This window comes from Alternaria ethzedia (assembly GCF_023757985.1).
Source record: "Alternaria ethzedia strain BMP 0044 chromosome Unknown scaffold_3, whole genome shotgun sequence".
In the NCBI taxonomy this organism is placed as follows: domain Eukaryota; kingdom Fungi; phylum Ascomycota; class Dothideomycetes; order Pleosporales; family Pleosporaceae; genus Alternaria; species Alternaria ethzedia.
In genome coordinates, this window is record NW_026056196.1 from 1,697,352 (window position 1) to 1,722,316 (window position 24,965).

At 53.0% G+C, this 24,965-nt stretch overlaps 9 protein-coding genes across 9 annotated transcripts; 6 read left to right on the forward strand and 3 right to left on the reverse strand.

Moving 5' to 3' along the window:
- Window positions 1–1,374: 1,374 nt before the first annotated feature.
- On the forward strand, window positions 1,375–2,325 carry J4E87_002060 (uncharacterized protein; the record flags this gene model as incomplete). The annotated part of the gene is made up of 1 exon (XM_049373699.1): window positions 1,375–2,325. One exon carries the CDS (start codon window positions 1,375–1,377, stop codon window positions 2,323–2,325), a length of 951 nt encoding a protein of 316 aa, XP_049237069.1.
- Window positions 2,326–2,514: 189 nt separating this feature from the next.
- J4E87_002061 (uncharacterized protein) lies at window positions 2,515–3,306 on the reverse strand (the record flags this gene model as incomplete). The annotated part of the gene is made up of 1 exon (XM_049373700.1): window positions 2,515–3,306. One exon carries the CDS (start codon window positions 3,304–3,306, stop codon window positions 2,515–2,517), a length of 792 nt encoding a protein of 263 aa, XP_049237070.1.
- Window positions 3,307–6,564: 3,258 nt separating this feature from the next.
- J4E87_002062 (uncharacterized protein) lies at window positions 6,565–7,017 on the forward strand (the record flags this gene model as incomplete). The annotated part of the gene is made up of 1 exon (XM_049373701.1): window positions 6,565–7,017. One exon carries the CDS (start codon window positions 6,565–6,567, stop codon window positions 7,015–7,017), a length of 453 nt encoding a protein of 150 aa, XP_049237071.1.
- Window positions 7,018–7,988: 971 nt separating this feature from the next.
- Window positions 7,989–10,145, forward strand: J4E87_002063 (uncharacterized protein; the record flags this gene model as incomplete). Its single annotated transcript, XM_049373702.1, has 1 exon — window positions 7,989–10,145. One exon carries the CDS (start codon window positions 7,989–7,991, stop codon window positions 10,143–10,145), a length of 2,157 nt encoding a protein of 718 aa, XP_049237072.1.
- A 1,833-nt stretch (window positions 10,146–11,978) lies between these two features.
- On the reverse strand, window positions 11,979–12,353 carry DTD1 (D-tyrosyl-tRNA(Tyr) deacylase; the record flags this gene model as incomplete). Its single annotated transcript, XM_049373703.1, has 2 exons — window positions 11,979–12,083; window positions 12,186–12,353. 2 exons carry the CDS (start codon window positions 12,351–12,353, stop codon window positions 11,979–11,981), a joined length of 273 nt encoding a protein of 90 aa, XP_049237073.1.
- A 170-nt stretch (window positions 12,354–12,523) lies between these two features.
- On the reverse strand, window positions 12,524–12,778 carry J4E87_002065 (uncharacterized protein; the record flags this gene model as incomplete). The annotated part of the gene is made up of 2 exons (XM_049373704.1): window positions 12,524–12,717; window positions 12,772–12,778. 2 exons carry the CDS (start codon window positions 12,776–12,778, stop codon window positions 12,524–12,526), a joined length of 201 nt encoding a protein of 66 aa, XP_049237074.1.
- A 412-nt stretch (window positions 12,779–13,190) lies between these two features.
- J4E87_002066 (uncharacterized protein) lies at window positions 13,191–15,241 on the forward strand (the record flags this gene model as incomplete). The annotated part of the gene is made up of 3 exons (XM_049373705.1): window positions 13,191–13,445; window positions 13,495–15,074; window positions 15,181–15,241. 3 exons carry the CDS (start codon window positions 13,191–13,193, stop codon window positions 15,239–15,241), a joined length of 1,896 nt encoding a protein of 631 aa, XP_049237075.1.
- A 5,675-nt stretch (window positions 15,242–20,916) lies between these two features.
- Window positions 20,917–22,422, forward strand: J4E87_002067 (uncharacterized protein; the record flags this gene model as incomplete). Its single annotated transcript, XM_049373706.1, has 3 exons — window positions 20,917–21,107; window positions 21,220–21,494; window positions 21,545–22,422. The coding sequence occupies 3 exons, from the start codon at window positions 20,917–20,919 to the stop codon at window positions 22,420–22,422; spliced, it is 1,344 nt and encodes a 447-aa protein (XP_049237076.1).
- Window positions 22,423–22,910: 488 nt separating this feature from the next.
- Window positions 22,911–24,429, forward strand: CPR6 (peptidyl-prolyl cis-trans isomerase cpr6; the record flags this gene model as incomplete). Its single annotated transcript, XM_049373707.1, has 5 exons — window positions 22,911–22,918; window positions 23,077–23,102; window positions 23,173–23,240; window positions 23,319–23,497; window positions 23,562–24,429. 5 exons carry the CDS (start codon window positions 22,911–22,913, stop codon window positions 24,427–24,429), a joined length of 1,149 nt encoding a protein of 382 aa, XP_049237077.1.
- Between the last annotated feature and the right edge of the window lie 536 nt (window positions 24,430–24,965).

Here is a 24,965-nt window from a genome sequence, read left to right on the forward strand (position 1 = left end):
AACTTGGCTTCAGCATCCAACCTCGCTTCAGCCTACATCTTTGCCTCAGCTGGCCTGACTTCGCAACACAGCTTCTCCACCAAACAGCTTCACGCAGACAAGAGATCACACCATCGGCTACTTCACGTAGACCTGTACCGCTACAATCAGCAATGTTGCTACTTTCGCCCAGTACCAGACAATCGATGTTCTCAGCGTCTTTTGTTGTTGGTACTGAGGTACCTCAGTCGACGATCTCCGCCTTGACATCGTTTCACTGGCCTCGATCAGTCATCGGGTATTGGACGAACGCGATCAAATCCTGCATACCACGCCGTTCCTCAGCTTATCAATAACATCAAATTGGCAAACCCCGGTCAGCTGGTTGAAAGTCTCGGTGTTCGCGCGATTCCATACTTCGGTTCCTTCCATCCCATTTATCGTACTGCGATGGCGGAGAGCGAGACGAGCCACTCATGACTCCTGCAATACATCAACCACATACGCAAAGGTGCTTCTCATCAAATGAAAGAGATAGCAATCCTCAGACTCTGGCTGAAAGTCACACGATCGCTCTGAGCACAGGTCCGCTTTTAGCTCACCACCACCACAACGTTCACACCTCAGGTCAACTGCACGAAGATAAAACGCATGCATCTCATCCATCGCCTCCGCAACATCTTCGCGACGCTTCCGCAGAATCCGATCTACCACTGGATTATGTATGTAACCACTAGTTAGACCGTTAAGTACACAATAAGATTAGATAGTGCAGCTCAAAGCCATACTCCAGACTCATCTCATACCTGTAATCAAGCATCGATAATCCAAAGACGGAGCTAGATTAATGTCAGGCCTGGCCCGTACGAGTCGACCTCAAGAGCACCCTAAAGTCTACATCAATGTTGAGCCACTCACTTTGCATGGTTCTATGTTATTGTAGGCTGCAAACCTGGTTGGGATTTTCCGTACATCGGGTGGGAGGCTCGACCTTGGGAGCACCATGGAGTCTACATTGATGTTGGATTACCCACTTTGCATGATCTTGTGTAATTGTAGGGTGCAAAGCTGGTCATGATTTTCCGTGTATAGGATGGGAGGTTCGACCTCAAAAGCACCCTAGAGGCTACATCAATGTTGAATCACCCACTTTGCGTGGTTTTATGTTATTGTAGGCTGCAAAACTAGTCAGAATTTTGGGTGGGAGGTTCGACCCTGGCTCTAGGTTCGGTTAGCTTCTCATTCGCTACAGGGTTGCGCATGCACGTGCACAGTTCTTTGGTAGCGAATACTGCCCTGGGCAGGCTCGAAATACAAAAGGACTCACCGAGCTTCAACGAAACGCACTTCTTTCAACTGATTGCAACTTTTCTAAACCTTCCCAACGCCGCGACCATGCCGATCATCAATCTTGGACCGTTCGGACGCTACCGTCTCTCAAAGCTACACGACACAGCCGAACAACAAAGTCTACTAGAGGATAAAAAACATCCAGAAACCGGTGGCACTGCCTCAAAGTCCCTACCTTCTTATACATCTCAAAGTGAAAGCTGCGTGCCGCTAGGGTTGCCACCAAAGGAAACAAAGCATTGTGCTCCTCCCAAGGCTCAAAAGCCAAACAGTCAAGTTCAGCAGCTGCAGCGATACATCCTCGAAATCCTCGCGATTACTTTCTCCGCAAATTTCGACACGCTCAACAGGGCTCTCCAGGATCCAACATCAGAAGGCACTACCACAATCCTCTGCGACGAAGAGCGATCGGAGCTTCTGGCGCTATCGGGTCTTGTACGCAAATGCCACGATCAGCTACATCGCGATCCGGAAACGCGTATCGAGGCCAAAGACGAGATGGCACTAAGCGACAAGATCTCCCAGCCCGGTCTGCAACTAGAGTACAACCTGGGCAAGTACGCCTTAGAATTGATAGAATGGTACGGATCCTACACTTGTGCGTGTGGGAATAGCCACACCTGGCAATACACGATACCTGGCTATTGGGAGAAGAACCCTACGATGGGTTTCAACAATCTCAAGGAAAGCATGCGTACCTTCTCTCTAATCATAGAGCACACGGCGCCTAGCCAGCATGTTTTCGACATTCTGCACGAAGCATGGGATGTCTGCCGAGAAAAGCGCGGACTTGAATGCGAATACGAATTCCTAAGGAGCAGCAATCTGATCTACTGGGCTAGACGGAACGGATATGATCACATGGGAGCGGTCCTGTCGCTGTATGGTACGACGCTTGAATTTGCGGGCAACGCACCGGTGAGGCCGCGATTTCTGTGCGGAAAGCCACCGCGATTCCTGTGGAAAGCCACGTGGGGAGGAGGAGGTGGTCGGTAGTGGATCTTTTTGAGTACAATAGATCTGCTGCCAAGCAGCCTTCATAACACGCCGATCAAATGTAATACATGCCACTAGAATTTTATGCTCACCTCATACATGAAAAGACTGAACGGTTATGAACACTACATGGATAACATGCAAAGTGGGGGATCCAACATCGATGTAGGCTCCGCGCTCGTCGCCAAGTTAACATCCTATGCCGTTACAGTGCCCCATCTCCTTATCCAGCACCTCCAACCCCACATCCAACGTACTAATACTCAACAACGTCGCCAACTCCAACACCTCCATAATCTCGTCCTTCGTACCCCCATAATTCAACACATTCCGCATATGCAGCTTCAACCCCGGCTTATACATATGCGTAGCCGCCGTATCAAACGCACAATATATCAGCTCCTTGACTTTAGGTTCAAGCACGCCCTTGCCCCCCTCATTCGTCCACGGCACAGAACTAAACTCCGTATACGCGTCGAAGAAGTCGGGTGCGATGAGCAGCATTTCTTCCCACAACGCGTTCCAGTACCCGCGCTTTACCTCGAAATCTTGCTTTAGCGCGAGTTGCTGTGGACTCATATTCGCCATGCCTTTTGGTATGGCTTCGCCGCGCTCTTCGAGGACTTCGAAGAGGATTGGGACGCCCACTGTGGAGGCGTGGATGCCGAGGGTGGATGTGAGACACAGTGTTTCGACAATTTCGGCGCGGGAGGCGCCGGCGGACAGGGCGGCGCGGGTGTAGCGGTGGATGTTGGGGATGTGGAGGTGGGTTGATGATGCGCTGACGGCGAGGGAGATGAGAGCCTGGATTTTGGGGGAAAGATGGCCGCTTCGCTTTGGTATGGCTGTTAGGCGGAGGGATGCTGCGAACATCTCGGGTGAATGTATGAGCATCCTCGCCCAGGATTCGTCGTAGGCTGCGGAGCCGAGCTCGGTGTCGAGGCGGTCTCTTAGGCGCTGCTGGTCTGGTGAGAGAGACATGCTTTGTGGTAGTATTGATATTTCAAATCAAGGCTTTGGGTACTGATGAGTGCATGAACAGTTCGCGCAGAGTCTCTGGTATGGAAATTACAAAGACAGTCGCATTGGAGCTATCGGAAGTCATATAAGATCTCGGCATTGAGACAGGAACGCGAGTAGTATCTATTTTGCTATTTCCGAGTAGCACTCTGCGTGGTCCTGCCTGCCGCCCCTCAACCCGGATATCCGAGGATGGTTGATGGTGGTGGTGGTGAGCAAGCAAGCCCCACATTTCCCCAATTCTGTCGAGTGGGGAAGCGCAGGGATCAGCACACCACCTGGTGGCCGAACGAGAAGGATTACAGCTGTAGCGGGTAAGCTAGACCTCCGCATACTGCGATTCGACAATGCGGTATGTGCGAGAGGGCGATCGGTATCCCAATATCCTGTTCAGAGCAATTGCTAGGTGATGTCTTGAACGCTAACGACTATCCATCCATGCTTTGCTCCGCGCCAAAGAACCGCGTCTTGTTCTTTGGATCGTTCTCCCATTCAACATCATGTGCAAAGATGATTTCAACACCTTCTTTCTCCAGGGCTCTGATTCTGTCAATTGTCGCCTCAGCTTGCTTTCTGTCGGCATGTATGCAACAAACTTGTCCATGAGCATCGTTCCACTCTCCGATCGTTTTCTCTCCGGTCAACAGTCGCCTGTCGTGACATGCATCTCCGCCCATGTAAATTTGGTGATCAGGAGATGTCCGGGCAAGAATATTGATGTGTCCTGGTAGATGACCGGGTGCGTCGACGATGAGCAGTGAGCAGTCGTTGAAGACGTCCAAAGTCTGAGGGAGGTTCCCGTGCGTTTGCCAGGAGCCACTAAAATTGATATCGCCCGTTCCCCTACACGAGTCGTGCTTCGTCAACACGTTTGCCGAAGGTTCCGATAGTTCAATGGTCCGCTCTTCTGGCAGAAGATCACTTTCGAAGAAAGAATGGCCACCGCGCAAAGACGACGATGTGCCATCAAGCAAGGCAAGTGAACCATGGCCGACAACGAAGGTAGATGAAGGAAAGTCTCGAGGTTCGCCAATATGATCCCAATGCACCTGCCGTAGCCACGTTACCTACCATCCGTGAAGCAAGTTCGTGTGACTTACGTGCGAATAGATCACATAATCAATATCCTCGGGTACTAGCCCGCCTCTCGCGAGGCTTTTGGTGACGTCCGGATCGGTACTCATTGGCTGTCTCGTCTCGACATGCTTTTGTATTGGTGGGGCGTATCTCTTGATGTCTCTCCTCAGGCCTAGATCGAACACAATTCGTGTCGTCTTCTTAGTGCTTCGATTGTAGTGCTGTATCAGAAATGCTAACGAAGGTACGGTCCGGCGTGCATCTCGACTAACAGGGTGTACGAATTGGTACTCCGGAAGGGAAAAGTGACCACACGATAACGCGTGCATAGTGACAACGGCCGGCGCTGCATGGCCGGACTGGTTTTGCGAGACAATAGCAGACATTTTCCAAGGATGATGGAGCTTTTCGTAGATGATGTCGTCTCAAGGTTGCAAGACTATGGCTGTCCAGAAGAATAGCCGCAGGTGCTCTCATGCACGAGCAAATGGAGATGGCACGTGAGATCATCGTTCAGCTTACCAAGAACCTATGGGGAAACTAGGAGTTGGCGAAAGAGTGGGTAGGATTAGTGCGTCGTTATCCGTTGGAGAAATCTCTACCCCGCTTCACCAGCCGCGGCACGCTCACAACGCGTTCTGATGGTTGTGTTGACGTGACTTGGTTCCCAAAATTTCCAGGTCTCGTATACACACCAACTTTCCACTCGACGATAGCTCTCTGTCGTTCCTGAAAGTACTCTCGGCTTCAAGTCAATCCACTACCTCTATCTGGCACACGCATTCGTCATGACGCATTCGCACGACTTCAGAAAGCTGGGCTTCATCGGCCTCGGAGCTATGGGAAAACCAATGCTTTCTCATCTTGCCAACAAACTGCCCGAGGAATCGCGCATTTGGGTTTATGACGTGGTCGAACAAATGGTAGACGATGCGTGTGCAGAGTTTCCTGGTCGAGTCTTGAAGGCAAAAAGCGCCAAAGACGTTGCGCAACAAGTCGTGAGTCTAGACGCAATCTTGATGAAACCATTGCTAATGCCGTGGCAGGATACAGTTGTGAGCATGGTGCCCGAAGGTGCACATGTACGATCCGTATATCTCGACCCCCGGGACGGCGTATGCAGTACCGATATCTCGAACAAGTTGCTCATCGACTGCTCGACAATAGATACGGCAACTAGCCTCGCTGTGAAGGACCATATTGCCGCTGAGTTTCCCTCTGCGTCGTTCTATGACTCTCCGGTGAGTGGCGGCGTAGTGGGAGCCATCAAAGGCACGATCGCATTCTTTCTAGGCTGTGCAGAGTCGGACCCAAATCTTGAGCGCCTCACATATCTGATGGGTTTGATGGGTGGGCAAGTGATACCTTGCGGAGGTCCATCCCTTGGGCTTGCAGCGAAGCTGTCGAATAACTACCTATCGGGTATCATCGCCATAGCTTGCTCTGAGGCTTTCGACATGGGAATGCGCAGCGGACTGGATCCCCGCACTCTGGCCAAAGTATACGCTGCAGGTACTGCCCAGAACACTATTTGCGACAAGTTTTGCCCTGTCCCACATGTATACCCCGAAGCCCCGTCTTCAGGAGGCTGGAAGCAGGGTTTCAAAGTGCAGCTGATGCGCAAAGACTTCGGTTTGGCAGTTGATATGGCGAGACGAGTAGGGTCGAGAAACGTATTGGGTGACGTTGGACTACAGACATACGATGGGGCAGCCAACGATCCGCGTTGTAGAGATTTGGACTCGCGGGTGGTATATCGCTACCTCGGTGGCCAGGAAGACTGGCAATCTAAATCGAACGGCGCGTGAGCAGCAACTTGGGCTGTGACATCCCATCGTCGTCATACCCGATGTCGCTGGATCTCGATGTGCTGTATGTGACTAGTCGCATTAGCGCCATGTTGAAGTTGGAGAAGGTTGGGGATGCTTGGGGTAATGCCGAGGGCGGGCAACCGTGGGATGAAGCTACTATCGCGGGGCAAGCATGCCAGTCTTGTTAGCTTGTCACAGTGCTAGTACTACGAACGCGCAGTGAAAACACTATCGTCATTCCCATCCTGTGAATTCGTCTCGAGATAGACAGCCTCTTTCACGTCAAAGCCGCAACAGCTGCTATCGCACCTCAAAGCAACCGACCGTCAGCATGTCGACCGATCCGAAGCTCGACGAGCTACATAAGCAGCTCTTCGATGAAGGGCTGAAGATGAGACGGAGTGTGGTGGGAGATGAATACGTCAATCGCGCGCTGGATAACGGGTCCACTGAGTTCTCACGAGCCGGACAGGAGCTCGTCACCGAGATGTGCTGGGGATACGCTTGGACACGTCCAGGTCTCGACAAGAAGCAGAGAAGTCTGATTAACATCGGCATGCTCATGGCACTCAATCGCGCCCCCGAGCTTGCTGTGCATGTGCGCGGGGCAAGGAACAATGGTCTTTCCGAGCTTGAGATCCGTGAAGCCATCATTCACGCCACAACATACTGCGGTGTGCCGGCTGGGGTCGACGCGATGAAGACAGCTGAGAAGGTCCTGAATGACATGGCAGAGAAAGGCGAGATGCCGCGAGAATTGGGCGAAAGGAGCAAGAAGGCTTGATAAAGCGTTGGTATGTGACGATGGACAGAAAACGCGTCGCGTCGCGGTGGACTGTGGCTGGGGCAAGTGGCACCCGGGATCATCCGGCCCGGGCAGGGACGGGTTGTTCAACAGTGATCGTAGCAATACCACCATTCTTCGTACCTTGCTTCTGCGCGAAAGTGTCAAAACAACATCTTCCACCTCATGCATTCTATCAATATGCGTGCATCCTGGACTGTGGGTACCTGTCACATGTGTGATTGGTGGCTTTCCCACCTCTTCCCAGCACCCCGCATGTGAACCGTCGCGTCCCCGCGCTTCATTCCTTTCCCCACAATCTCACGACCCGACTTCGTGAAACACGACTTGCTGTCTCCAAACTTCGTCTAAGTGTTCAGGCTGCTCCAAAACTCGGCTATCGCCTGCTGAGCCGGTCGCAATTGGGCCCTGTGTGAGCGAAAGCGTTGCGATTGGTCTTTGATGGAAGCCGCTACCGGTACCAGTGGAGAGCAGGTCCCGCAAGCTCAACCGGGGAAGAAGGAAAAGCGATTCCAATGTCCACACTGTCAACGGGCCTTTGCTAGGCTAGAGCATCTCCAGCGTCATGAGCGCATTCGTAAGTCGTGCGGCTCGCATCGTAAGCCAATTCTAACATGCGTCAAGATAGCGGTGTGAAGCCCTTCAGCTGCGCAGCATGCAACTATTCATTCACACGCAGGTACGATACGTCCAGCGTCGTTCACGGCAGCAGCTAAAAACTCAATTCAAGTGACCTGCTCGTTCGCCATGAGCGACTCACTCATCGCAAAGAGCAAAGTACACAGCAGAATCACCAGCATACTCCCGCTGGAGATGCATATGGCTCGGTCGAGACTCGGCCGCACAAGCGCATGCGGTCAAGTTTCGATGCTGGACGTCCAGTGCCCGAAATACCCAGTATGATATCCTCGCCTGCTGTAATGGACATGCAATCCTCGCAACAACCCGCAATGTCACACGCCTCCATGACCTTCGGGCACCACAGCCCCTACTCTTTGACAGCATTGTCCATGGCTGCCGAGTATCAAGCTCTTCAAGGTAACATGGCAAACGGCTCTGCTCATGATGCGATGCCAACCCCAATGCCTTCTCATGCTAGCACGATCGCCGCGAGTGTTGAAGGCCCACACTCAACCATGCTCACAGAGCCGTCTGCTCATAGCTATGAGTCGACCTTTGGAGAGTCACTGGACAGTCTCACTTCGTTCCTTGACAGTGAACCACTAAATTCGTACCACTTTGCGTCCCTGATCAACACCGAACAGCCCATGCCGTTCTTCTCTCCAGACTCATTTGGCTACGGTCAACAAATGGCGACCGAGCCAGAGGGAGCAACAGCACCCACACACGGTTGGAGACCAACCCAATTAGAAGAGCCGCCGTCGCTTTCACGATTCGGCTCTCGTTTTCCTTCCTTGCAGCCTGACGATCAATCCGCTCGGAAACGATCATTCGCAGATATTTCACACGAGGATCGTCAGGAAATTCTCGAGATGCTCCAGCCCTTCTCCATGGTCATACCCAGCGACTTCGTCCTACCAACTCGATTAGCACTGTGCAGATATATTGCTGCGTATATCAACGGATTCCACGAGCACATGCCATTCCTCCATATACCCACGATGTCCGTGAAGACATGTTCGATAGAGCTACTCCTAGCATTGGCAGCTATCGGTGCGCAATACACTTTCGAGGGCGAAAAGGGTGTCGAGCTGTTCAACGTAAGCAAAGCAATCGCGACGCACCGTATCAGGAAACGGGACACGCGCCTGGTGCAGCTCCAGCATCATTCTGAGTCGGATCATTCGTCGCCCCACAATCATCCGAGCGACCCTCGTAGCCCTCAACGTAAGGGTTCCGTCTCGGGACCGCTGGGTCTACCTTCCCAGGCTGATGTTCCTATCCTTGGCGAAGATCTCATGCAGACCGCTCAGGCACTACTCTTGCTCATGGCACTGTGCACTTGGGCAAAACACAAAGAGATTCTCAGAGAGGCGTTAGCAATCCAAAGCATCTTAGCTACCCTTATCCGTGACGACGGACTCGAGACCGAACCTCTCCATGAGACCATCTCATGGTCGGACTGGATTCGGCGCGAAACGATCAAAAGGACCAAGTTCATCGTCTATGGCTTCTCCAATCTCCACTGCATTGTCTACAACATTCCTCCGTTCATGCTAACGAGCGAGGTCAAGTTGCCCTTGCCATGCAGTGCCGCTGAATTCAAGGCTCCTACAGAGGCTTTATGGAGGGAAGCGAGGAAGAAAAGTGCGCCTGAGGTCCTGTTCCAGGATGCATTGAAACGTCTATTTACAAAGCAAGGCCGCGACGTCACCGAGGTCAACTCGTCGTCTGGAAACTACGCGTTGATACACGCCCTGATACAGCATGTTTTCTTCCTCCGACAAGTGGCACGATGTCGTTTTGAAGGACCCGGTGATCTGAGCGCAGAAGACATCGCGTCGCTCGAGAACGCTCTGCGAAACTGGCAGACAGGATGGCGCCAAAATCCCGAATCATCGCTGGATCCGATGTCGCAGAACGGTCCTGTCGCTTTCAACTCAACTGCCTTGCTTCGATTGGCATACATACGACTCTACGTGGACACCGCAGGTCGAGCTTTAGAGACGCGCGACCCGGTGCTGATTGCCAACGCCTTCCGCGCCGGACCTACAATCAGACGCTCGCCAAAGATCACAAGAGCTGTGCTCCATTCGGCTCACGCACTTTCCATACCCATCAAGATCGGCTATCGTCTCGTAGCAAAGACACAATCGTTCATCTGGAGCATCCAACACTCCTTGTGCACGCTCGAGTGCGCCTACCTCATGAGCAAGTGGCTTGAAGCCCTGTCGGTACCAGAAGCAGACCGACCCATCACAGAAGACGAGCACAGAATCATCGCGATCGTGAAAAGCATGTTGGATGAGACCGAGTTTGCCGTACCCGCCGATATTACGCCCGACTCGCCCAACTTTACACGACATCTCAGCGCGGGGGTGCTCAGGGTCTGGGCGATGATCTTCAAAGGATCTCAAACTTGGGCTATCGTGGATGTTATTGGAAGCTCTCTCAATCTGTATGCGGATATGCTGGAGTCTGGGTGAGCAGACTTATGAAGATGGTCCGTTTCACGAATAACACGCAACGACTTCTGTGGACTTCAGCCGAGACCTTTGGTTTTCCCGATGCAAACCAGGGTTGAGCATCGAATGAAGCCAAACCTCGCATCAACAACCCTAATTTGGTAATAATCCAGCTGCATGGCTTGCGCGGAAGATGCGACATTAGACGATCGAAGCATATAAGAGAGTGTCTCCCGCGAGCGGCGCCTGTTGATGGATTCTGCGCTCCCAACGTGAGATGACATTCGAGCAATGCGGCCGCCGTTCGAAATCAGCTTTGAGGACTAGAATTACCCTTTGAACATTTTATAAGCCAGCAAGATTTACTCCGATACCCTTTACCCACGATGGCGGACCAACGTTCCGAGCGGTTACGGGATACGCGCCCCTCAAAGTCCAATAGCTTCCGATTGTGCAGTCGACCAACAAGAGACATGTCGAATCAGGAATTTTCGAGCTTCAGGCTGAATTGCATTTAACTCACGAGAAGCGGCGTGGAGGAAAAGCCAACAGCTGCGTGGGCTTGAATGAGTGGTGAAAGAGGTCGAAAGTGCAACTATCGAAGGGAAGAAACCAGACAGAATACTTGACGTGGTGGGCACATCGAAGCCTGATCTATTCTGAAGCTTCATGGGCGTGGTAAGCGTTGAAGGTATTACCAAGCAGAAGCAGGAATAAACCTTGTCTCTTCACCGGAAGTAGCGGGTCAGTCAGCCCACTGTCATGAATGCGTGTTGAAGGGGTCCTTCTTTCAGAATCAACACTGCCACTTCCGCAATGGAGCTTGTGGTGCGAAGCAAGACGTGGAGTTGACGAGGCGCCAGACAAGCTTCGAATAGGTTGTCACTGCAATCTAGTCCACACGTCCGTTTGAGGTGTGTGTTGCGTGTGATACAGTCACACGTCAGTGTCACTGTCAGCAAAAACCCCAGCGAGTTCGAAATGGATGCGTTTCAGGTGTTTCAGGGCATTACACACGCTTTGGTGGTATCTAGATAGCTGCCCAACCACCAATCGACATGCAGGCGTCACCTGAAGGCCTTGCAACGGTAGCTTGGCGGTAAGATAGAGGCGCCCATCTTCGAGCAACTTATCCATGCGAGATAGTATTTGTCGATGAGACATGATCATGGCTCGTCGTGCTTGGCCAAGGGCAAAGCTGTAGCTTAAAAACCATTCGACGAATTTAGACGGTGCTGACGACGAAGAGCCGTGTGCTCTCCTATAGGTCTGTCACTGGCATAGAGTGCTTCAATCTATCAGCGAGTTAATAGCTTTCGCATACCCTACCTCAAACAGCGTGGGTGCTCAATCCAACTGCATGCCGCGCCGTCATTCGCGAGTCTAGTTAATTACCGTGCTGCCGGGCGTAATGTGCAAGGTTCTGTCCAACTGCATATCGGCTAAGACAGTGGCGCATCGGCACGGGGGCAAGCCCTATCCTCGGGTTGGAGTTGCAACCCATGCGCACGTTCGGTATGTCTGACATAAGCAGCGTCTGTACATGCAGTGGAAATGGGCATGGTGTGAGGCGGCATGTATGGATGAATATTGTATTTGTCTGGCGGGGCGCATTGTTGTTGTCCAGCAGTAAATGTCTCCTGGTGGTGCGGTGACAATAACCCGGGTCTGTGTTGATCACGACGCGCCGTCGGTACAAGCAAGTCGATAATCGTAAACACGGCGGCTGATTGTATTGACATCTACTCAAGTCGCTCTACCGGTATCTTGAATTCTTGCGTGATCTTGGTCACGTTGTTGACCACTACGGATTGAACGAGAGTTAGTACAAGGCCTGCATGTGTACTATACGTGCTACTTGCGGTCATCAACGTCGACTGTCTGCTGCTTGCTTCTGTTTGGAGCACCCGAGGTTGAAGCATCCGTCTTCGGTGGGTTGGTGTCGATTTGGATAGTGACCTAGCAATGTCCATTAGCATTAGCAAGCAAAGCGGCACACATTCAGGAAATGTAATGCTTAAGTTGTACCTCGCCATCTAGGCAGGTATAATCCAAACCTACCGGCCCATCGTTAACCAAAGCAACATCCATCATGGCGGCAAAGAGTCCGTCTTTGACCTTGTTGGACTCATAGAGAGATCCGACCTTCTTGAAGAAAGCTTGATATAGTGTCTTGGCTTGGTCGCCGTTTGCGGATTGGTGGAAATCCGGCTTGTTTCCCTTCTTCATAGAGGCCAGTAGCGTGAATTGGGAGACTGTCGACATTCAGCACAACGATTCCGCAGCAAAAGCACTGTCATAGAGTTTCACACATACCACACAAAACCTCGCCATGGATATCGGTCACGTTGCATTTCCACTTGGCATGTCAGTCTCAGCCGAGAGAAAAAGCATCGGCTTCATACGCGGCCCGGCGGGTCCTTGGAATCGTCGTCCCAGAGCTTGGCCTTGAGTATCTTGCTAGCCATGGCCTCAACATCCTTCTCCGTGTCGTCTTTGGAGACGGCAGCAAGGACCAGCAAGCCCTTGCCAATCGAGGAGATCAACTGGCCATCGACCGTGACTGATGCCGACTTGACCCTCTGCAGCACCGCTAGACACGCTTAGTATAGTCGTGGTTACGTGTGCATGGAGGCGGGGTCCGTACTCCTCATGATGGCGGGGTAGCAGCCGTGGTGAGAGAAACTTGGGTGGCTCAGTGTGCGATAGCCTCACGGTGATGCGTGCAGCAGCGCAACGACGTCACGCATGGGAATTGCGACATGCGACAATTATGAGACGGGGCTGGAAGAGGGTGGAACGCGTAGATGAAACCAGACGCGTGGGGCCAATCGTGGTGGCTAGTGGCCGCACTCTTGGCGAGGACGCTAGGCCAGCCCTGTGGCATCGCGTTACCTATGCGATACGTCCGCCTCCGCATTCAGCCCACGACAAACATCCACGCCATTCCCCGTCGAACGCCCTCACTCGCGCGATTCGACTGTCTCCCGGCCGCTGCCACCCCCGGCGCCGCAATCATTGCCGTAACCACCGCGAAAGTCCTCACGACGAGGCTCGACCCTCGCCATGGCCGCCCGCAAGCTCCAGCAGGAGATCGACAAATGCTTCAAGAAAGTCGCCGAAGGCGTCGCGACGTTCGAGAACATATATGAGAAGATTATGCAGACGGGCAACCCCTCGCAGAAGGAGAAGCTCGAGGACCAGCTGAAGAAGGAGATCAAGAAGCTGCAGCGCTCGCGGGACCAGATCAAGACGTGGGCCGCCATGTCCGAGATCAAGGACAAGAAGCCGTTGCTCGACCACCGGAAGCTCATCGAGACAGTAGGCTGACCGCCGCCTCCCGGCATGATGGGACGCTGACATGTGACAGCAAATGGAGCGCTTCAAGGCCGTCGAAAAGGAGATGAAGACGAAAGCATACTCCAAGGAAGGCCTGCAATTAGCGTCCAAAATCGACCCCAAGGACAAGGAGAAGATGGAGATGGTCGAGTTCCTGCAGCAGATGAACGAGGAGCTGGAGCGCCAAATAGAGACCATCGAGACCGAGATCGAGACATTACATGCCAACGTCAAAAAGACGAAGAAGGGGGACAATTCCAAGGCAGAGCGAGTCGCAGAGCTGGAAGAGTCGGTCGAGCGGAATAAATGGCATCAGGGCAAGCTGGACCTGCTGCATCGAGCGCTGGAGAATGGCAATGTCGAGACGGAACAGGTCAAGGAGATTGAGGACAGCATCAAGTACTACGTCGAGAGCAATCAGGACCCCGAGTTCATGGACGACGACACAATATACGACGACTTCAACCTGCAAGAGGAGGAGGCCATCTTTGGCCTGGGCGAGAACCTGGACCATGTGTCTTCACACGAGTCGCAGTCGATAGCAGACGACACACCCGAGTCAGACGTGCGACCGCCAGCACCCAAGCCGAAAGCGACAGAGGCAGTACAACAACAGGCACGACGGCCCTCGACACAGATGAAGTCGCCATTACCAGCACTAGCAACATTGCACACGCCGTTACCTGGCGTCTCAAATACCACGGCCAACGCGATGAAGCCCGCGCCGATACCGACAAGGACGCCGGGCGAGCCCTTAAAGTACGCCTCGGCCGCCGCTGCTGCAGCCGCGAGCGATAAGAATGGAGTGGGCATTGCTCCTCTGCCACCACCACCGGGAGGGGCCGCAGCACAGTCAGGCCTCATTCCTGGCGGCGCACGGGCAAGTGCAGCGAATTCCCCGGCAATAACACATTCCCAACTGGCCTCGCGCGCGCAGCCAGCCGAATCCGCACAAGCATCGCCAGCTCCCGCGGCAAGTATACCCGTGACGCCTGCTGCGGAGAAGGAGACCCTTTCGCGCGCCGTTTCGTCGGAAGACGCATCGAAGTCCAGCAGAAGGACACCCGCTCCCGAGCCTGTAGAAGAGGAGGAGTCATCGGCTGCCACCCCGCCGTTAACGAACGGTGATTCTCATGCAGAAGAGGAGGAAGAGGAATCAGTGTATCATCTACCGTCGAGCCTGCAGGACCTCCTGGACACATTCGAGGCGACCAAGAACGACATATCCGCCTCTGCCTCGAAACCTCCGAATGAGCACATGCTAGCAGCATCCATGGCCACCGCGCCGGACTCTGCGGATACTGAGGCGCCGCGCCACTACCGACCCCAGAATCCCTATCCGTTTACGCCCGCGCACTACCCGCAAGAGCCGTTACCCATCTTCGATGATCCTCGCTTGTACTCCCGCATCGAGACCGACGCTCTCTTCTACGCCTTCTACTACCGCCAAGGCACGTACCAGCAATACCTGGCTGCAAAGGCACTCAAGTCGCAGAGCTGGAGATTTCACAAGCAATATCAAACATGGTTCCAACGCCACGAAGAACCAAAAGCAATCACGGAAGACTACGAGCAGGGGACGTACCGCTTCTTTGACTATGAGAGCACATGGTAAGCACCTAATTCTGTCCACCAGCCTTACGCGGGGCTGCCGTATTACAAACTCGCGCCACGCCGTGCTATTTCTGCACGTCATACAGTGCTAACCTTATTGCAGGATGAACCGTAGGAAAGCTGACTTCCGGTTTGCCTACAAGTTCTTGGAAGATGAGCTATGAGCAGTCGGCTGCTTTCTTCTTACCGACCCGCATGCTCGGCTTGGGGTAATTGAGTTCTGTATTAAGATTAAGTATTAGGTAGTCCTGGAATGGGTCCCGTTGAGGGCAAACAACTTTTGCTCTTCGGATCTTGAATCGCTTCCATGAGGGTATCTTCGGTGCGTATTAATGTCCGCCCGCAGGCACCCGACCGACCACGCGAGGTGTAAGTCACGGTGAGACAATTATGCATGGATCAAATAGCACTTATTGAGGCTCACCTGCCAAGTGCAGGCCCTCCGCCCGCGACAATTTGGCCGTCCAAGGATGTTGTAGCGGTCTGAGCGCCGGGCGTAATCTGACATGATGTGGCTAACGGCTGCGGAATGTGCTCAATTGGTCCAGACGACGTTACACTGGGTTCCGCCCCCAATCGGTGGAGCCTACAGGGCTGCAGGAGGAGGCTGGTCGCATGTCACTGGCCGCCTAAGCGAAGAATCCTTCCGCGACGTTCAAGCTTCAGTTACGCCCCGTTACGCCCGGCAGCACTAACTCGTGCATGACTTTGAGTTGAGCGGTTACTGCATCAATCATTTTACGGCATTCGTGCGCCGGTCCAAGTCCATCGGGTTGCGGGTTAATTGACCCACTTACAGCAGCAGCAGAGACAGACGAAGACCAGACGCGAAATGGGCGTTTGATGACGGCTAACCTACTTGGAGACGGGCGGTCAAGCAATGTTTGATCTCAATGCGTTTCGAAGGCATGTGGCCATCACAAGTGCTCCGATGATTTCGAGCGATCAAGTGGTCGGGTGAGTTGCCGAGAGCCAGCTGGAAAAGCCTGGAGCATCGCGAAACGACCATGTCGAACATGATAGACCTCAGGCCGATCGCTAGGCTCCAGGCCACGTTCTGCAGCGTAGCAGGGGTTCGTTCCTACACCGCGGAACGAAAGTACGCGAACAAGAGCCACGCATGCACATCCAGTCACACGGGGCCCATCGACCTACCCGCATGTGTGTTAATCGGTGAACCATGCCTATCATATATCCCGGTACACCAAGATCAGAACACCAACGTGTACGCATTGGACTATTCTAGCTATTTGCCTTGCCAAGCCATGACAACGACAAATGAAAGAGATGGTACAGTTCAATTAAAGTTGGATCGGGGCCTAGGGGTACTCGCCCTGCATCGCCATAAGACGACACAGATCTACCAGTGTCCTCGTTGTGCTTCCTACCTCTACACCTAGACCACTATTTCACCGCCTCAATTCTCCCACAGCATACGACAACATTAGGCCTTCTGATTCACCCGCGCCGCGACCAGACCCTACAATTCCATTTTCCGGTGACGGCACGGACACTAGTTGTCGTCAGCCCTATACCGATTAGTTGTGTGGGGTACCACCAAGCTGGTACTGGCTTCGCCTCGCCATCCTACGCATCCACCTCAGCAATCTTGGACTTCTATATTCACACATTTGGCCTCTGGCGTAGCGGTCCTTGTACAAGGAGATCGCAACGCTTACCAAAGACGCGATCGTCAAGCCCTGTCGAGCGAATCCACAACCTGATCCGACTTCTCGCCTTACGACACTTCTAACTTTGTTTCGTCATCGCCATGTTGGCACACTACGGCCCTCAGGGAGATGGCTTTGGGCGCCCGGACGGTTCATTCCCTCCGAAATACCTGTGAGTCGATGCGGTTCTTGAGGGTCTATAGCATAAGCTCTGGGGTGGCAGTGAAAGGTCTTTGCCGATATGAGGGAACGAGTTATCATGCTCGCTTCATATAAGACTCGAAAGCATGCCAGGATAGCAAAAGCAACAGCATCATCAACGACAACTTCTAACACCGGTTTCATAGATCTCTCGAGCAAGTTCAACTTCGTCCCCGAAGACGTACTTCCGTCTCTAGTACAAGAAAGGCATTCAGACCAAACAAGCTACGCATCATCACTTCGCCCGTGGCGCCCGTCTATCGCCCTTCCACCACTACAAGCCGTACGAAGAAGACGAAGACGATACGCCCGAAGCAGGAACAACCGCCTTCGCCCGCCATGTCCGGATACAGCGTAAGTCAAACTTAATCTGTTCGTCGTCACTTGCTTCGACTAATAACACCAGTATTCTTCTTCTGACCAGGGGAACTACAACTATCAAACCTCTTACCCAGCTTCATCAGTACCTCAATACACACAATCCCAGATCAACACATACTACGCACAGTATCAATGTTACCCACCTCAACCGTACCAGATCATTCCAGACTACTACGTGCAACCTGTCAATGTTGCGCCGACTGCTGGATACCAACAGCCAGTAGCTAGCGGGTATGACGTTGGAGGTTGGCAAAGTCACGGCGGTGATCTAGGGATGAGTTCTTCGCAAGCTCCGACTAGGTGAGCATCTTTGTATCGAAACTTGGTGTTGAGATACTAACATCAAAGCAGAAGCAGCAGTCGAACAAAGTAATTACCCAATCTCCCTTCCCCATTCCCATCCACTAACCAATCTCCCCCCACAGAACATGGACCTGCGACATCGCCTCCTGCACCTCCTCAGCAAACTTCACCCGCCTCGCAGACCTGCAACGCCACCAATCCACCGTCCACGGCGTAGGCACGCCAGAGTACCCCTGCAACGTACCGCGCTGCAACCGCGTAGGCGACAAAGGCTTCACACGACGCGACCATCTCGTCGAGCACCTCCGCAACTTCCACCACATGGACATTCCCAAGCGGAGACCAGGGGAGCGAAGCGCCTTCCCCTTTGGATGGCCTGAAGGAGGTGGCGCGGGCGGTTCTCACCAGTGAGTCTACTTCACGTATGGGAGGGAAGCGGGGGAGGGTGAGAAAGAGGAGGCGCTGATTGGGGTGTAGGGTTGACGAGGGTGCAAGGTCGAGGGCGGGGGGCCAAGAACAGGGCGAGGGGAGAATTGGTCAGCGTGTACGAAGTTGTGGGAGTGGGATTGTACGAGCACCCACTACTTCGACGACGTCAATGATGTCGACGGGAAGTCGTAGTACTACCGTTACTCGCGGTAGGGTCGCCAAACGCCCGTCGAGAAGAGGTGATAGGGCGGGTGGCAGGAGCAGGGGTGCGAGTTCCAGTGCAGGCATCAGTCGTTTGAGCGCTCAAGCTGCATCGGCTTCTTCTTCTTCTGCAGCAACGTTATCTTGGTTGGACGTCCCGCAAGAGCAAGGCTTACATCCTTCGTTACATCAATATCCGCCTCCACCACCACTACACCAGTCACATCAACAACAGCCACAACAACCACAACTACAACGCCATCCCCTCTCCTTCACCAACGCGGAACTTACCGAACAAGACATCTTGCTTGGTGGCACCACCGGAGACTTGTTTGGAGCACCGGCCCCTGACCCGGAGACATTTCACAGGCGGTGAGGCTTAAACGACGACACGGCATGGCATGGGGTTTCGGTTAGAGTATATGCGGTGTGCATTGATCTCTCGTTTATTTGCGTCTTGGTTATAGCATTGTTTGCACAGTTTTGTTTAGAGTCTTCGTTTTCATTTTGTTTGCATAGCATCGCATGGTCAGGGCATATACATACATGATTCAGGCTAGGAGAACTAGAACGGCCAGAACCTGAGAGGCGCTTGGGGAGTAGTTGTTGTTTTATTTTAGATTTTGTCTAGCTTGGTCGCTCGCTTTACAAAGAGCATACAGTAACAGAGTTTTTTGTTCGTTGATACGATGTTGTTGTTGATCAATCGGGCCGGATGGCAAGACAAAATGTAAGCTTGTACATTGTCTATACGAGCAGACCAATCTCGATTGCGCAAGCAACTATTCTGACGATCGTGCTGTCTAGGCAGGTACGCTCCTTGCCTGCCTCTACACGCATTGGCTGCCTAAAGACGTTAGTCAGCGGAGGTTGCCTCTGGACATCGTGACATCGTGTCTTCGAGGAGCTGCAAGAACGTTGACCGGTGCCCTGGCAGGATTGGCATCCTTGATGGTTGCTCGTGATCCTGCTCGCGTATTGCGGAGGATCCAGATGCGGGCTGCCTACGGACTCGCCAACAGTTGCTGTAAGTCGACTAGACAGGTGTGTTGGTGACTGCGCCGCATAAGCCTCGCTTGACCTGTCCATGCTCCCCACAGCAGTCGCATTGTCTTGTGCGTAGGTGTGTCCGTGTGCGCTTTATTACCAAGCTGATGTCGACGCGAAGAGGAAGGGACAGGGGATTTGGAATCCAACAATGAGGATGCATGAATGATGTGCATTCAACCCGAAGGAAGGGGTTGCGTGCGTGGCGGCTTGGTACTGTGCCGCATGAGCCTTGCAGGCTTCATCATTTCCCACGTTGCGGCGTCTGCCTTGGTTGCCGTCTACCGTAACGTCGGTGACGGGTTTATTCGGTTCACAGTACTGCAATGAGATGCCGGGTCGCAAGAAGCACTGCTTTGATGGTGAAGTTCTGGGGTTAAGACATGGGTGCCGTGGTGCCGAGACCAACATTGCCGCTGTCATAGATAAGCCGATGCCAGGTGAAGCGAGACGCTCACTCACCCAAAGCACACAAGTTCGCAGACGTATGCACAGGAGACGGAGCTTGTGATAAGGTTCTGTGCCGCATCCATGACCAACCCTAACACCTATGTCCGCGGCGCATCGGTTGCCAGATGGAGATTAAACCCGAGGCTGAGGTCGAGGTCCAGCAACACGTCTCAGCCCGAGCCGCGGGGAGCGATCCGCTGGCACAGTTCTGACTCCACGTGGTTGTGCCGCTTGCAATACGCGTGGGGCATTTGGCCCCGTGATCCTGCTGTCTATTCATATCCATCGCGATCCTGTGGTGTACCAAACGGTCGTGGGTTGCGCGAACTGTTTCTGCGCCGCAGCTATTTCGAACGCTGGGCGGGTCGATTGTTGAGCCGCCCGTCGCAACACTTGAGCCTCAATAATGTCTTAGAAGGCCTGATCGGTCATCGGAGGAATGCGACGCCAAGGTAGGGCTGGGAGATGGTCGCACATTAGCTGAGATGTTGTGTGCATCGCCCTCGCGACCGGTCCGTCGATGACTGTGCGCGGCTTCCTTCCGAGTGTATAATTAGTCCTTCAGGCCTTCAAGGTGAAGACCAAGTCTCTGCTATGCGAGCTAGGTGTTCTGCCGCCCTTGATGCTACAAAATGCATAGACGTGGACGAGCCAATCAGCGATGCGGCCATTTAGCTTACAAAAGAGTGTCGCCAGAGGCTGGGTGCTCGCTGGATAACGGTGATTGCTGATTTACTACATACTTCGATATTGCCGGAAGGTAAGAAGGAGATTAGTATACCTAGGTACAGTCTGGAAGAAGACAGAACTATAATGACGTAGGTCTTGGTTAGCGCACTTTGGGCAGCCATGGAATCGGGAGAGGTCGTATGGATGGATGAACATCTGACACTTGCAAGTTGCCTCCTGCACCACCACACGTCCTCGTACCTTTGCAACCTATACCTTGGTTGACTTTTGCTCTGACTCATACTCATGTCTTTCACACCGCACTTATATTTCTACACAATCCAGTTCACAGAGTCTTTACCATTTCAATAACTGCCTTCACCTTGTTTTCCCCGCAGTCCAACCTTGGTTCCGCCACACCGAGCAAACTTCAGCCTCTACAGGCATATATTATAGTTTCACCAGAACTCTATCAGCCATAGCCCAACATGCGAGACCTCCGAAAACAGGCTCTCGAGAGCCATAAGACTATGTCGCGCAAGGCCCGCTCGCGCGTCGTATCCACGACAGCCTCAAAGACAACGTCAGCGGCAGGCTCGCCGGCACAGTCGCGCGCCGCCAGTCGCAGTCGACAGGACTCTTCAGACGAAGACGGCTTCAGCGACGGAACTGCTTGGAGGTAAGTTTCAGTCTGCGCATAACTTTTTTGATTTTCCCCACATCGCGACTGCACCGGTGACATCATCGCGTCTAGCCACCTTCGCGCGAACACGTACTGACATTCCTCACAGCACGGCATCCATCGACGATGTACTCAACGGCGAGGACATCAACATACCCGAAGACGCGTGGAAGGCCGAGCTCAATACGCGCATCGAACAAATCACCAACCTCAAGCGCAGCAGCACCGAGGGGCGCACCGAAAGCCTGAATGCCTACGCACACGTACTCATGGCCCGCTATGCGAGGGATGAGGTTGAGGGACATGTGAATGAGCTTGTCTCGTCCATGATTAAGAGCATTAGACAGGAGACGACAGAGGCCGAGGTTGTCAAAGCCCTAAAAGGTATGTACAAGCGCAAACACCGTAGATAGGCCTTTACTAACGCTCGCCAGCACTCGCTGTCACCGCCGTAACTCTCGATTCCGACAGCATCTACGACGACGTTTCCGACCAACTAAAGCGATCGATACAATCCTCTTCCTCAGTCGCAATCAAAGTGAACGCGATCCACACACTCGGCACGACTGCCTTCTTTGCTGGGGCCGGCGACGATGAGATCCTGGATATCATGAACCTCTTCATTGAGATAATAGAGTCAGACGGCGCATCGATTGACGCCCAAGACGAGGGCAATGTCGTGATTGCTGCTTTGGAAGAGTGGGGTCTCCTCGCAACCGAGATTGATGATCTGGAAGAGGAAACGGAGGCTGCAATGGAAGCGTTTGTCGAGCAGCTTGAGAGTGCCGACTCTGGTGTCCAAATTGCAGCAGGCGAGAACATAGCGCTCCTGTACGAAAAGTCCCTCACTCCACAAGAAGAGGACGAACAGGTGCAGGAAGAGGCAGACTCCGACGACCCAGAGCACGTCCGCGACGGCGAGCGGTTAGTCAAGCGCTACACAGTCTGGCGACGACAGGATCAGCTCATGCACACGCTCGACGAACTCGCCAACGTTTCGACACGCCGCATATCTAAGAAGGACCGCAAGGCACTACACTCGTCTTTCGCAGACATCCGCAATTCGGTTGAGAAGCCATCGCGCGGCCCCGCATATTCCACTGCTCTTCACGAAGAGACTGGCAAGGCCTACGGAGCGGGCAGGATGAAGGTCAAGATCAACAAGAATGTCGAGGTCAGAATCGACAAGTGGTGGAAGTTGCAGAGGCTGAACGCGCTGCGACGGACACTGCAGGGTGGTTTCACCTACCACTACGAACACAATGAGCTAGTATCGACAGCTCTCCCTTTCTCCATGTCGGCAAGACGATAATGTTATGCGCATAGAGATTGTGTCTTTGGCGTTGGCATCAGTTGGAAAAGTGCTTCTATTCTTATACGCGTGGATACCTGGTTGCAAATGGCGTTTTTGAGCTTACTATTATTTTCGAAATGGAAGAGATCGGTGAGCAAATAGGAGTAGATTTGCGCCTAGAAGTGATCAAGATGCATATGCCATGACATTGTTGCTGACCGTTCGGGTGATGTTTGCGAGTTTAGCGCTGAGGCTTGCTGTATAGCTTTCGGAGTGTAGCTAAGACGAAGCCCGGTCACTGCCCCGCGTTGCCCCTCATCGCGAGCATCATGTCAATGTTTACAAGACACAACAAGCTCAAAGAAGCACCTTCACCAGTGACTATGCTGTTAATGCGAACCATATTGTTGTTGTATGAATATAGTACAGTCTTCCTAGAGAATCTAGCCAACATGGTTGCGCCTGCCAATGGTCCCACCGATGTGTAAAGGCGGGCTTGGCGCGGCATGAAGCTGTAGGCTGTAGCTTCCGTAGAAAGTTCTGGACAGCTATCACCGTGCTTTTCTTCAGCCTCGCACATAAACTCCGACTTCTGCAACTTTGTTGATATCCTCAGTGCTTGAACATTGACATCTTTCGCTCATCTACGACATACCCACGCAACAATTATAGCAATTCCGCGATCATGGCTGACACGAGTAAGTAACTTCAACACAAGCCTATCTATAGGCTTTGGGAGCCCAAGAGAGTCCTGCTAACAAGCTCCAGAGCGCCCTCGCGTCTTCTTTGACATCGCCATCGGCGGCGTGAAAGCTGGCCGTGTTGCTTTCGAGCTCGTACGTTCCTCAACCTCCCATACTCTGCACGCGCATACATTCCAATCCGCTCAAACACAAAACCTAACAGCTCTTTAGTACAGCGACATCGTTCCCAAGACCGCCGAGAACTTCCGCGCACTATGTACCGGCGAGAAAGGCGAAGGCGCATCCGGCAAGCCGCTGCACTACAAGAACTCAGGCTTCCACCGCGTCATCAAGGGCTTCATGATCCAGGGCGGTGACTTCACACAGGGCAATGGCACAGGGGGTGAGAGGTAAGCTGTGGCCGTACGAAATGCATGTGAGACATACACTGACTGGGCATCTTCACCTCTGCAGTATATATGGGGAGAAGTTCGAAGACGAGAACTTCGAGAAGGTGCACGACAAGCCGTTCTTGCTTAGTATGGCGAATGCCGGCCCAGGAACAAACGGCTCCCAGTTCTTTGTAACCACTGTCCCCACACCGCACCTCGACAAGAAGCACGTCGTCTTCGGCGAAGTCATCAACGGCAAGAGCATCGTGCGCCAGATCGAGAACCTCAAGACGCAGAGCGGAGATAAGCCATTCCACGACGCGACCATCATCGACTGCGGCGAGCTCACCGGCGAAGACTACGACAAAGCGACAGAAAAGATCTCGGACGCAACCGGCGACCCCTACGAAGACTTCCCCGAAGACCAAAAGGCCAGCAGCGACGATGAGTGGAAAGGCGAGGAGATACTCGAGATTGCCACCAAGCTAAAGGACATGGGCAACGACGCGTTCAAGAAAGGCGACCTCAAACTAGGCATTACCAAATACTCAAAAGGGATCCGCTACCTCCACGAGTACCCCGCCCCTCTCGACGACGACCCTGCAGACCTCTGGCCCAAACTGCAAGCCCTGAAGATCTCCCTTTACTCCAACAGCGCGCTGTTGCAGAACAAGACGGGTGCATATAGTGACGCGGCGGAGAGCGCGACCAAGGCGCTGGACATTGAGGGTATCACGGATAAAGACAAGGCGAAGGCGCTCTTCAGGCGGGCGCAGGCTAAGGCGGGCAAGAAGAACGAGGACGAGGCGTTGGCGGATCTGAATGCGGCGCTCAAGCTTGCGCCGGGCGATGCGGCGATTGTCAAAGAGTTGGATGTAGTGAAGAAGAGGGTGCAGGCGCGGAAGGAGAAGGAGAAGAAGGTTTATCAGAATGCCTTCAACTTCGATTAGGACTGCGAGAGTTGTTTGCGTGATATTGATCACGAGAAGCATGACGAAGCAGAGGAAGTGGAGGAGTGGTGGTAGAGAAAAGGGATAGATACCAGTTTATTCGTCAGTGTAATAGACAGCATTTTATACAAGTACTACTCTCGACAAACACAACAGTCACTTCGCAGATTGTGGAACAGAAGTTCATGACAAACAACCACATTGATATCTATGCATAACCCCAAACTTTGCAAATGCTATGTACACCCAAAAAGAAACGTACCTCGTCAACCGATCCATCCCCTCAACCGACCTAAAATGCCTTACTACCTGCCAGGCTACCCTGTCATGCCAACCCCCCTAGAATGAAAATCTAAATGAATCAAAAACCCCAAGACCAAGACGATAAACAAACAAGTCATCGCTCTAACGCGCCATATGTAAAAACGTCAAAACTTTCGTCGCGAGTAGTAAACATGGTTCAGATGAAATCGTCTCAGAACCAGCCTCCGCCTTTGTTGTTGTGTTATGCCCATGCCATGCAAGCGTTTTTGTTG